At 37.7% G+C, this 14,007-nt stretch overlaps 1 protein-coding gene across 1 annotated transcript in view; it reads right to left on the bottom strand.

Moving 5' to 3' along the window:
- The window catches only part of DOCK8 (dedicator of cytokinesis 8), a gene marked incomplete at its 5' end in the record, with an annotated part of 101,506 nt that overhangs the window by 1,962 nt on the left and 85,537 nt on the right, over positions 1–14,007 (bottom strand). The window contains 10 exons of the mRNA XM_083352568.1: positions 70–240; positions 736–842; positions 1,250–1,393; positions 1,893–2,129; positions 2,912–3,001; positions 7,411–7,545; positions 9,262–9,393; positions 10,458–10,601; positions 12,110–12,302; positions 13,300–13,400. Of these exons, the coding sequence (XP_083208694.1) occupies positions 70–240; positions 736–842; positions 1,250–1,393; positions 1,893–2,129; positions 2,912–3,001; positions 7,411–7,545; positions 9,262–9,393; positions 10,458–10,601; positions 12,110–12,302; positions 13,300–13,400 (1,454 nt within the window). The remainder of the gene's footprint in view (positions 1–69; positions 241–735; positions 843–1,249; positions 1,394–1,892; positions 2,130–2,911; positions 3,002–7,410; positions 7,546–9,261; positions 9,394–10,457; positions 10,602–12,109; positions 12,303–13,299; positions 13,401–14,007) is intronic.

A 14,007-nucleotide genomic window follows, 5' to 3' on the forward strand; every position in this document is an offset into this window, starting at 1 on the left:
ATGCTCCTCATTCTTGTGGGACACATTGTTGACACAGTCAGCATTTGAAATACAGTATTATTTTAATACCTTGAAATACTGTTAAATTTCACAATAGGTTTATATAGCTCTGGGATTTTCCTCCTAATCATTGGTCTGAGGCTGTTTTCCAATTTCTCATAGTTCTTTTTCAGTTCCTTATGATATTCTTTTTGCTCAGGGGTAATCAGGTGCCGGTTTTTTTCCAGTGCTCCTCCACACCTGTTGCCCAAATGATGGAAAAAACCATTTACTTGACGATGGGTTACACTTACATACCTACATTAAGCCATGTGTAGTAATATCAAGCCCCTGACCTGGATACATATTTTAGTGACCTCATTCTGAAAAAGTAGGTTGGGGAAAGATGAATATGAAGAAGTAACATACTTCTTAAGTTATAATCAGAGGCAATCTCATTATTAGTTTTCCTTCTATAAATGTAGAAATATCCTTTATTGATGATTATTCTATAATGCAATGAAGATGCTGTGACCTTTTACTTGTTAGATGTGTTCTCCCACCTTTTCTGTAGAAGCTTAAAGCCACTAATATGAGGTTATTTCTTCATTTTATCTCTGTAACAATAAGCCTAGGGGGTTCATTGGATTGAATGATTAGCCCTTATTATGAAGCCATCTCACACCCAGATTTGCTAGTACAGACCCACTCAGGGTAATTACAAGATTAACTGATTTCTCTGTCCAATTTACTTACCTCATTATGAACTCTTTGAAGCATAATCTCAGCTTGTTGTGATGTCGGTAAAGTTTTGGATCATCTGGAATCTCCGCGAGAAACACTTGAGCTACCTCTAGTGGTCCCTTATTAGAATAACATTTTACTGTATTAGGGAACTACATAAGCATATAACATCCAGTAGAAGGCAAAGAACAAAAGGGTCTTTTTATTGGGCAATGAACTTTCAGGGAATCCCAGTTGCAATAGAATGGGGCAAAATAAAAAGAAAATCAGCATCAGGAATCTACTTAATGGTAGCACTGATAACCTAGATCAGAAAGTAATGCCAATAGATTATACTACTGGTAGAAACTCAGGAATTATTGGATGATACGAGCAACTATGAAAACTTAGTTGATTTCCAGAATGGGCATGTACATATATATTTATGACAATTTCATTGTTATTGTTTTCCCAATATGCCAGTAAGGCTGAACAGAAAAATAGTACTTTGCAAAGCATAAGTATTTTGTTATTTATCCTTATGTACCTGGTTAACAGTGGCTCCCACAGAACCCTGAAGGACCATCTGGAGCATTTTGGCATCTGGAGGCACTTGGTTGGTGGCAACTGCTAGCTCAAGTGTTTTCTTTTGCATGTCTTCAATTGCTACTTCAATTGGCATCAACACATACTGAAACCAAAGATGGATAAAGATAGTCCATTCATAAAGAAAATGCAGAGATTAATAAAATAAAAGTCTGGAAGACAAGCATAGGGCCCCAGAGTGGGGAAGGTCACACAGGTACACCGGAGTTGTTTTTTTTTTTTACCAAGAATTTGAAAGATTTACTTTGTCTTACCTCTAATACCTTTTTAAGGACTTGCACTACCATGTCTGGTCTGCAAAGCATCAAGGTTACTTAGCAGAAGGCAACAGTGACCCAGCATTTTCTGTATATCTCTGTTGCCATTTAGGGATCTTAGCATTTTGCAGGTATTGTAACCTGTGCACTATAAAGTTAAGCACTATATAGTTTAAATAGTTTTTCCTTGTCTTAAAATGACTGAAAATTGTATCTTCAACCGTTGCGATCAGAAGTAACTCCAAAAGTAGGGAAAAAGTGATTGAAAAGCCCAATTCAGCCCTGAAGCTACAGATTCACTGCTCCTTCTTAAGAAACATGCATTACCTCCTCCTTTTGAATGACATTGATTCTAGTTTTGATATAAGGAAAAGCATGCATTGTGGTCAAAATGGTCTTCCGCTTATACTGCTCGCTCAGCTCTCCTCGTGGACGCCCATCCTGAGTAAAAGGGGTGGTGTACATAAATCGTCGAAGACCAAAGTTTTTCTCAAAGGGGGTTACTCTGCCTTTCATCTCATAATCATCAAAGTATGGTTCCACAAAAGTAATTTGTATATAGGCCTGGGGAGAAGGAAAAGAGGGTAAATCTTTATGCAAATTATGTTAGTTATTACTATGGTTCATCACACAGTCAGTCAGAAATATAGACTGGATTTGAGATTTTTATCCACCTATCGAGTCTTTCCCAAGGACCTGAGAAAGGCAATGTGGTTGTTTGGTGGTGCTGAAGTTATTGTCACAGGATATAATTATTATTATTTGAGGTCTTCACCTCGGTGTTGCCTCCTGGTTACGGCCTGGAGTGGTCCGTGATTTTTTAGCAAGGTTTTTCAGAAATAGTTTGTTCGTCAGCTTGCTAGGCAAAGAGAGAGAGTGATGGCCCAAGATAACTCAGCTGGCTTCATGCCCAAGGTGGCACTACAACTCACAGTCTCCTGGTTTCCAGTGTGATGCCTTTACTGCTGCACCAAGTAAGGTCTCATAGGTTAATTATTATCAAGCTTAAGCTAAAGAGGATCACACATGAAAAAGAGAAGGTATTTGTTGTACATGTCTTGGATTCTGTTCTTATTTAGTTGACATTCATTACCAATCCAGCACCCTCTGTGTAAGACAGGATCTGTGTAAGACAAGACTGAACTATAGTCTCTCTCTGTCAAACTATCCTGGGAGGGTTCATCATAGGCATCTGGTTGCTGTAAGAATGTGCTGGTGCCTTCCCAGACTGTGCTCTCTTTTCATTTGGACAAACTTTTTGCCTTAATTTAGGTTCAGACTTTAGGTTTTTTTTACTGCAAAATAAAAGATTTCTAACTGTAGAGTTAGAAGTAGTGTTACCATACCTTTCTGGGATCTAACTTGTTCTTTTTGACAGGAATAGAGTCTTTGATCACAACAATGCGATCTTCTCCAAAGCATTGACCATAAAATCCCTGAGAAGGAAACAAAATCATGCGTGTGTGTAATACATACAGATGCAAGTCTACGAAATAAGTCAAGTGATAAGATGAAGTCCAAATTAAGGTGCTATTTTTGACCTTTAAAGTTCTACATGGCATGGGGCCGGGTTATTTGAGGGATTGCCTCTCCCTGATTACATGAATGCATCCCAACATATCTGGCAGGAGAGGCGTAATGATAGCTAGGAGATGAACCTTTTCTGCCGTAGCCCCTCTCCTTTGGAACTTCAAACCCCTGAGGGGGGGGCTAGCCCCAATCCTTATGGCTTTCTGGAAAGCTCTCAAAACATGTTTTTTTTCATCAAGCTCGGGATTCCATGGCAACAGGGAGGCCATTCATTGGCTGCACCACATGTAATACACGGGTTTTAACCCTCTTGTGATCTTGCACTTATTTATGCTTAATTATTTAAATGTTTTAGGTGATTTTTTTTCCTTTTGAAAGGAAAAAAAAGGTTTACAAAAGCTGAAGTGAGAACCAACACCCTCAACATACTCCAAAGCATTAAAAGGACAGAAGATTAAATGCATCCAAGGAGTTGGTAAGGTACATCCAGAGAATAGCAGAAGTAGCAGAGTACATTTTATTCAGTGGTGGGATTGAGCCGGTTCGCACCAGTTTGGCAGAATGGACACTGCTTCCAGAAGTCCAGTCTAGGCCTCGGAGGCCAGGAGGAAGCCTCCCAGGCCTAGAACGGCCCACTGGAAGTGCGTGGATGCCAGTTCCAGAAATCCATTCTAGGCCTTGGAGGCCCAGACCTGCATCCAATAAGACAATCGGTTGTTCAGGTATTTGAATCCCACCAGTGATTTTATTGCATTATGATTAGACACCTGCATGTAACACTGATGCTCCTGATTATGGCCAGAGGCTCACCCATCACCTTTCACACATTTAGCAAGTGAGTTTGGCAACAATTTGCCTTGGAAACCAACCTCTCATGCCTTCTGAGCCACAGCCAGCACCTCACAGGTCTCATCAAAGGCTCAACTCAAGCAAAAGGAATTACACATCAAAAGTCCTCATTTTACCCTAGTAAGTGAATTATCAGTTCAGAACAGTAAAATGGATGAAAACTGCTGCCAATATGACGGCAAGATCTCTTCCCACCTTGAGCAAACCTTTTGCATTGGTTTGTGGAGAGAGAGAGAAAAAAGCAAAACCGTTGTTCTAATGCTTTGTATCAGGCTGCAGCTTCTAAAGGTCACCCAATCTGTCTCGTGAATTCAAGCTCCTTATCATCTTATATTTTGTCATTATGTACTGGTAGTCCTTGACTTACAACAGTTCATTTGGTGACTGTTCAAAGTTACAATGGCACTGAAAAAAGTGACTTATGGCCATTTTCCATGCTTACGGCTATTGCAGCGTCCCCATGGTCACATAATAAAAATTCAGATGTTTGGCAACTGGTTCGTATTTATGACCGTTGCAGCATCCTGGGGTCATGTGATCCCTTTTGCAATCTTTTGATAAGGAAAGTCAATGGGGAATCCAGATTCATTTAACAACTGTGTTACTAAATTAACAAATGCAATGATTCACTTAACAACTGTGACAAGATATGTCATAAATGGCAAACTCATTTAACAAATGTTTCACTGAGCAACATAAATTTTGGGTTCGATTGTGGTTGGAACTCGAGATCTACTGCTAAGCTTGTAAGCCGCCCTGAGTCTTCAGAGAAGGGCAGGATATAAATGGAATTAAAATTAAATTAAATTAAATCTACCTATATTGCATGATAGGAGTTGGATTATGCTGGTCATGCATTTGTACAACTACAGCGGTATTCAGTAGAGATATACATTTTTCAACCCGTAGAAGACAGTGTTTATATGTTTGTAGTTGCATCTATGATATACTCTCGGTCTTCTCTCTGAATAAAAGCTTCCTGCTTCCTGTTGCAGTTAAGCAGAAAAGCACATGTGGACTGTGCACTGTTTGCACTGGAGAGCTATATATAGAATTTCTAACAATAGGATAGTAGGATTCTCCTTCAAAAGCCCTTATACTATCCTGGAATCTATTCAGCCTCAAAACAAGTCAATTATTTATGACAGAAAAAAATGTGTTTTTTTAAAGAAGGAAAGAATTAGAAAAAGTAGCTGTACTGATTTTTAAAAATAGTAGTTCTTCCTAACCCCTGGGTCTTTTATATTTTTAATATTGTTTAATTATATTTTATGATGCAAGTAATACATTATATTACTTGTGTAGAATGGTATTTATACAGTATAAACTAGAGATTATTAACAGCATGATGATTTAGGTAATTCGAACCTTTAGGAGAAGGGGAAAAAGTTTATATGAATATTAACTGCAGTTTCTAAAATATTAATGTTGATGAACATAAAGTTGCTAAAACTGTACATACAAAGCTAAGTGTAACAAAGTATATTATATTATTGTATTATATAATAAAGGTTTCTATCTTAAACTTAATAATACTAAAATCCGAATTGTATTACTTGTTGATGCACAGCAGAAAAGAGAAAAACAAAAACAATGAAAAGAGAAAGAAGTGGGGGGGGGGAAGGAAAAATAAATAAAATTCCTAAAAGTAGCTGGTTTCTTCCCCCTTTATACCTTGACCCATTTGTAGTATTTATAAACATTTGGGATCCATTAAAAACCATAGTATGTTTATTTTTGCCTTGCTGTCTAATATATAGATATAGGGAAACCATTGTTCCAATTTGCTTAAACTTCTGTTGTGAAATTAGGCTGTTAATTTTGCCATTGGTGCATATTGTCCAAGTATAAGTTTCCATGGACTTTCTAACAAGTTGAACTCCTTTCTCAGCAGTGATCTAAATCATCCACCTTCTCTTTTCATACTATCCATCTCCATCTGCTTGTCAGTCACTGGGGCTCTTTGTTGTCCATTTTTCTCACCTCCTATCACTCAAGCTTCCTCTCACTCTTCTGCTACAAATCCCCCAAAAGGTCAGAATTCCCCTGTAGAATCACAACCAAGCAGGCACAACCAAAAGAACAATTTGGGAGGACAACGACTCTGCCAAACTAATCTGTAAATCCTACATGCTAGAGCACTGCCATGTTTTGTTAAAGTGCTTTGTTTCCCCATATTTATTTATTTATTTATTTATTTATTTATTTATTTATTTATTTATTTATTTATTTATTTATTTTTGGGACTTATATGCCGCTCTATCTCCCGAAGGACTCAGGGCGGCTAACAACAATAACATACAATAAATACAGAAGTTAAGATAAAATTAAAATTAAAGGCCTCTGTACAATAAATTAAAATTAAAATAAATTAAAAATTAGAGTTAAAAAATTAAAAACATAATTAAAATCCCTGTCAGTCCAGGTCAGCCAGGTGGAAAAGAAGTGTTTTGAGGCTGCGGCGAAAGGACTGGAGATCTGGGGCCATCCGAAGCTCATGGGGGAGCTGGTTCCACAGGGCTGGCGCTCCCACAGAGAAGGCCCTCCCCCTGGGGGTCACCAGCCGACATTGTCTAGCCAACGGTACCCTGAGGATGCCTTCTCTGTGTGAGCGTACTGGGCAATGGGAAGTCGTTCCCGGCAGCAGATGGTCCTGCAAGTATCCCGGGCCTTGGCCATGTAGGGCTTTAAAGGTAAGTACCAGCACCTTAAATCTCACCCGGAGGACAACCGGTAACCAATGCAGCTCACGCAGGAGGGGTGTAATATGGGAGTATCGGGGTGCTCCCATCACTACCCGTGCAGCCGCACTCTGTACCAGCTGAAGCCTCCAGGTGGTCTTTAAGGGCAGCCCCTTTTTAAAAGGCTTCAGCTTCCCTTGAAAGGCTCACTAATTTTACAGGAAAGGACTAAAAACTGAGGTATCTTCATATTTTAAAAAATTCCCACTGCATCCTCTCTTTACTTTGATGCCCCTATTTTTTTCATTGCATTCTGAGCTTTTCTACTGCTATAGTTCCCCTTATTTATATGGCAACTCCTTATTTAAATGGCAACTGGTAACTAGAGGTAACTAGAAAGCAATGGAAATCGTAAGACTAAATGCTTTCCAATTTATAAAGATCTTTTGATGTTTAAGTTGAGCTAAGCTCCTACCTAGGTTCAAAAGAATGTTCAGTGAAATAAAATCTCCAAGTGTGCATGGACTATAAATCCCAGAATCCCCAGAAGGGATTACGATTTCCATTGCTTTCTAGTTACCTCTAGTTACCAGTTGCCATTTAAATAAGGAGTTGTAGAGGCCGCTGTCCCATTACAATTGGAGGGCATGAGATGGGGGTAAGATTACAGTAGTTTAGGAGGTTGTAAATGAAATTATTCCTTTACCATTTCCATTCAGTTTGTAAAATGTATCTTTCTGAATATTCTTTTGCTACAGTTTCTTATTACAGGTGTAATTACCTACCTCCAATCGGTGAGATATCTCAGGAAGTTTGGTTATGGCAGGTTCTTTATAAACAAATTCTTGTTCATCCAGATCTCCAAAGATAGCTCCATAGAAACCAACACGGAAATAAGTCCCAAACATTCTCTTTTGACCCTGATTGATTACAAAATAACTGAAATAAACCTGTCTTTTTGCAGCAGTTTTCCAAAGAACACTTATATTTTACTTTTAAATGTATCCTGGAACTGACTAGATCAGGGGTCTCAAAACTTGGCAATTTTAAGACTTGTGGACTTCAGCTCCCAGAATTCCCCAGTCCATATCTCTTAGAGTTGCAAATTTGGAGACCCCTGGACTAGATTGAAAAGAAAGAAGCAAAGATGCTTGATTAAGCCTGAAAGTAGCTGTTTGTGTAATTACTAATTACACAAAACATCCAAAGAGAAACATTAGAAAAACATATCTTTCAATCATCTTTCATGAAAGGAAGAGCTTTATTTATCTTTTTACTAATATAATTTGAAATAAAAGGAGTAGTTTTCATATATATTGCATGTAAATCATGAGAAATTTAATCCTATCTCATGGATACAGTTATAAGGCCTTCTAAAACTACAAATGAGATTAACTGTTAAATGAGAATTCTATCCTCGTGTCATTATTTTATACAGTAAAGTGATAACATAAATTTAAAAAATGCCTTGGATTGGCATTTTATATTATAGACTCCTCTAAAACCTGCATTTAGCAGACCATTTGGAAGAAGATCATGCAGGTTAAATCCAGATGTCTGTTAAATGCAAATATATGCCATTTGCATAATAATATGTTTGTAGGTCATTTGCACCAATTTCTGTAATTACATGATTTTGCAAATGATGTGAATTATATTGATTTGTCCAGACAAACTTCAGAAACAACAGATTTGCACATTAATTTGGGGATCAAGTTCAAATGCAAATTTGATACGTTCCATACAAAGATCAACAGATTGAGGTCCAGTACACTTAGACTTCTCTGTATTTGACATGCATAGAAAACTAAATACCGAATCTGATGCATAATTATTTGAGCTTTCTGTGTGAAAATCATTTCCTAGAATGCTACTGAAGGTGAATTTGGCTATTCTGCTTCCATCCAGAACACTGTCAAAGTTAGCTACTTGTTTTATTACCTGTTCAAAAATGTGTCTGTCTGTATGTCAATCAACCAACCAAAGATTTGGAGCAATTTACATAAAGAATTACCTAGTTTGCAAAAAAAAAATTGTATGCCTCTTATTGAATGTCAATATTTACCGAGCATTTATATCTTACAAAGCTTTTTAGCTACTTGGGAAAAAACACTGGAGGAGAATCCTGTGCTAATACAAACAGCATAGCAGACTAAAATGAAATTTTAAGCAGAGAAAAAAATATGTTTGTACAGGTAGTCCTCAACTTATGACAATTGAGACTAAATCTTCCATTGATAAACAAGACAGTTGTTAAATACTTTTGCTGCTTTTTATGACCTTTCTTGCCACAGTTGTTAAGTGAATCACGGCAGTGGTTAAGATAGTAACATGTTTGTTAAGTGAATCTGGCTTCCCCATTTGACTTTCCTTGTCAGAAGGTCACAAAAGGTGATGACATGGCCCTGGGACACTGCAACCACCACAAGTATGAACTAGTTGCCAAGCACCTGAATTCTGATCAAGTTACCATGGGGATGATGATAAGTGTGAAAAACGATCACTTTTTTAGTGCCATTGGAACTTTGAATGGTCACTAAATGAATGATTGTAAGTCAAGAACTACCTGTACTGCAAATATCCTTATCTTCCTAACCTATATACAAATACTGTAGCCCAACAACAGAAAAAAGTACCTTATTTATTATGCTCTCAAAAGCCTTTTGGAGTTTACTGTGAACAGAAGAAAGCTTCCTAAAATCTCGATTTGCTTCCAAAATGGGGATGGCAATCTTGTAAACCTCATTGACAGTTTCATACAGTCCTCCCTTGTGGAAAGAAGAAACATTTTAAAAATAGTTTAAGTCATTCTTCAGAAAATTACCACATTCAGAGCATCATGCCTGACGAAGAAATGTTTGCTTTGTTGTACACTATTTTACCCAGCAAAGCAACAGTGACAAGGCTCACATGCTCACAAACCTTGAGTTTCCACAACATGCTAAACAAAACCAAGCAAAGTGTACTATTACTTAATGCAATACATATATATCAGACCACTGCTGATGTGTAAAGTCTCATTAAGGCCGTACTCAGTTCAAACAAAATCTTTTTGATATTGGATTTGATACAGTTAAAACTAAAATGATATGCCATGGAATATGAACGGTGACTATATTACCAGTTCATTACATAATGTACTGAGATGAGATTGTCCACCCAAGTGATTAAACCAGGGGTGTCCAACCTTGGCAACTTGAGGTCTTGGGGACTTCAATTCCCAGAATTTCCCAGTCATCCATGCTGGCTGAGGAATTCTGGGAGCTGAAGTCCATAAGTTTTAAAGTTGCCAAGGTTGGACTCCCCTGGACCAACCCCCCTCAAAATGTACAACTTCATGTTCACTTCTTTAAGCAAAGAAGCCGTCAAAGCATTTTCCTATACCCATCAATGCAACAGTGCCCTCATATACCCACCCACTGTAGGTTTTACCCCACTTATGTTTTTAACCAGGCAATGCAAATAAGCGGGACATGAATATTTTAAATTAAACAATGTCATTTATTAGGAAGTATTTCTTCTCTGTTGCAGTATTAGTGCTCTAAAGTAGCACCCCCCCCTGGAAATGCCTATGGCTCCTTCTCTACAACTGTTCTACAAGTCTATGAAAAGCTGGCCTGGCACTCAAGCTTTGCATTAAGATGGCTGCCAGGCCTCTGTTAGTTTTCTTTTGATGCATTGGATTGTTTGTTATGGATGTACATGTCTTTTACTTTCATTTTATTGACCCTACTTTTAGAGTTGTAAGCTCCCTAGAGTTGCAGCAGCCTGTAAATCAAATTAAAGACATATATAAATAAACAAAATTAAAAGATGGTGTATTGTTACTCACAGTGTTAAAAAGCTCAGCTGCACTTTCCAGCAGTCCCACCAACCCGTTCTCTGAGAAATATCTTCCCGAGCAAACTCCATCTTCATCTGGAGACAGAATATCATCTGAAACAGCAGACTCTTCTAGGACATTGGAGGAAATATTCTGAAAAAGAGAACAAGAAGGCGGAAAATAGACAACTCTAGATATTGTATTCTGTTGTAAATTGTAAATCTTTATTCCTTTTACTTTTTGTTTTATATTCTTAAAATGTAATCTGGCAAAAAAGAAAAAGAAAAATAACTGCACAGAGGCTTTTGCCTACAAACACCCAACATTTGCCGACAAATGTTCAATTTTTTGTGCCAGTTTTAAAGTATTCAGGATGGCTTTCGAAACTGAAGAGTATTTTTTTTATTTTAATTCCATTTATATCCCGCCCTTCTCTGAAGACTCAGGGCGGCTTACAAGCTTAGCAGTAGCCTTCATTCTATGTATATGCCTGCTTATTAGGGCTTTCATACACCCCCCAAGCGGCATTATTACAAAGTCTGCTTAATTGCCCCCAACAATCTGGGTCCTCATTTTACCTACCTCGGAATGATGGAAGGCTGAGTCAACCTTGAGCCTGGTGGGATGCGAACCTGCACTAATTGCAGGCAGCTGGTGTTACTTAAGGAGGCATTAGCCCACTGCTCCACCAAGGCTCTTATGTTTCACTGCATGGAGGACACTACCACACACTAGAAAGAAGACTGAACTTAAGGTAAGGACAGAAAGCAATGAACACAGGAGAGTTTAGGTTTGTCAAACGCAACAATTTGGAATGTGTGGGCCTTGGATGTGCACATTCATATTCTCCATAAGTTCTGGTTTGGACAAGGGACCACATCTCTGCCCAGAGCCCTACATCCCTATAATAAATAATGAGAAGACAGGACAATCATTGTAAGGATAAATAAGGTAAAATAACCTTACAATTATCTGTGTAATGTAGTGCTTTCTCTTCACAAGTCCACTGCTTCAGTGGCATGCTTCTCCTGATTTGCATTCTACTTTGTTAAGATTCACTCTAAGTTACAACTCACTCTAATTTTTTTTTCTTTCTGTTCAGTCGTGTCCAATTCTCAGAGACTGCCTGGACAAGGCCTTTCAGTTTTCTTGGCAACGTTTTTCAGAAATGTTTGCCTCCTTTCTAGCGCCAGGAAGCAGTCACCCAACTGGCTTCTAACCCAGGGCAGGACTAAAATGTATGGTCTCCTGGTTTCTAGCTCTCTACTCTAAATTAGATCACTTAAATTGATACCTTGCCTATTTTTTTTGGCACGGTGTGTGGCATAGAGCTACTAGGATGGAACAATAAGTTTTTGGATTTCTAAACAAATCATACTGAACATGTAGTTTTCAGTGTGCAGGTATGCTGAGTACATAGAAAGGATTTAAGTCTTGCAAGCTTCTTATCTGCCTAGAAAGATTCATACAGTACCATTAATGAGAAGTACAGTAGGCTCTGTTTCTCCCTACTTTATTTCTGCAATCTGCTTTGACTGCTGGTTTTTATCCTGTCACTCTTGCTAAGCTTCAGTAAATGTGCTCAGTCTCTGTGGGATCAATCTAGCTTAACTAGGATGTTACAGAAAAAGACTTGCACGAAAGGAGTAATTTGCTCCTACCTGGAAAGTGACACTTCCGACTGGCAGATAACTATGGTCCTCTAACATGCTCAAATATTCTGCAACAAGAGCAGCAGCATGAATGAGGCACATGGCAGCTTCTGTGTAGCATTTCTTCTTGGTGTGCTTCTCTGCCATGTTCTGAAGCCAGGTGAGCCTTAAGTCAGGTGAAGTCTGATACCCTTTGGCAATTCTAAGAAAATAACGTGATAAAAAGCATGCTTTATTTGGCTTCAGGTTGAATGATGAAAGATATCATATCATTTTAGCTTGAAGCACAGCATCTAGCTTGAAAATGGCAAGTAACTAGAAAATAATAATATTCCATGGAAGTTTCCATATCTCAATCTCTTTTACCACTAACAAGAAGGTTGCATCAGAATTGCATCATAAACATCTCTTTCCTTACATTTTGTAACACATTTCTAATGAGTCTTTGTATAGATTTTTAAAAAGACACATTTATTAATAGGCTAAATTCCAAAGGTAATTTTAAAGAGCTTTTCTCATGCTGCTAAAAAAAGGACAGATAATCCTCAAATTATGATCATAATGGAGCCTCCCCATCGCAGTCATAACTTGTGGTGGTTGTAAATTGGGTCACCCTGATTTTACAGCCTTCATTAAGTGAATGCCAGGATTGTTAAGCATACCCATGTTTCACTATGGGTTGGTTTTGCTGAGAAATGGAAATAAACACCAGCTTTTGACAAAACCATTATAAAACCTGGTCATGTGACCATGGGATGCTGCAAATTACTGTACCTTGAGCACCTGAAATGTAGTCACGTGAAGACTGGGGACTGGCATTTCGAATCCAGCTCATTAGTAACCCAGGTAGGTTGCTTGTAATTTTTAGGGGAAACTACTCTATAGAATCTATATCTATCTATATATCTCTATCTGTCTATCTATTTAATTGAATATTATATACTTAACTGAATATTAATCACATTATGTACCATGCTTAAGAACATAAGCATATGAATGTATTTAATTTTAAGGATTAAAAACTTAATAAAATCGTAATTAAAAATTTAGTAATATGGAACAACTCTTTTCCAAGGAAGATACAATAAACACTTCAGAAAAATAGACATCCAATACTATCCATCAAAAGTTTCTAAACTAGAATCTAAACTGTAAGTGATCTGAATTATTAATGCTAGAAAAATTTTAGAGTTTTCAACCTGAACATAAGATCCATAAGCATCTCTGGGTCTTCTTGAAACTGTCGCATTTTCACTGTGTCTGATAATATGCCATTCAGATTATGCAGCAATTCTTCCACCTAAATAAAACAAATTTTCAATTTTCCCCCCCACAGACTTCAAAAAACAATCACTGATAAGGAAATGGGGGAAAAAACCTACAAAGAATATTGAAAATGGGGCTTCCTACTCAGTTTTTCAACAACACCCAACACAATTGGGATCACTTAATATACCTTTTAAAATATTACATTTCTTTCTTACTATATCATGTAGTAATGTTCCTCAAGGCATTGCAAAGTGCGCACAATTAGCAATGTTTCAGTTCCAGATCAAAGTAATCATATTTGAATGAGAATATATCACCATAACCAATCATGATAGGAATTTATCCTTTGCCTGAGGACTCAGCTTTTGCATTCTTGGTTTTTCACAAACTGGGAATCAGATCAAGAATTATTCCATTAACAATAGTTTCCTACTCCCTCAAACCTGGTAAAATAGGACTGATAGATTGAGGGGGGGGGGGCGCAAAGCCAAGCTATTACATGACAGCCTATTCCTAAAACATTGAGGAGTTTCCTAATTCAAACAAAAATACAAAACTATACTTTTATTTCCAGAAAGCTTTTTGGTTTTGTTTGCTGGCTTACACAAGCTAAGAACAAAAGGAGACAGGATCAAAAG

The sequence above is a fragment of the Vipera ursinii genome, assembly GCF_947247035.1.
Source record: "Vipera ursinii genome assembly, chromosome: 2".
Classification (NCBI taxonomy): domain Eukaryota; kingdom Metazoa; phylum Chordata; class Lepidosauria; order Squamata; family Viperidae; genus Vipera; species Vipera ursinii.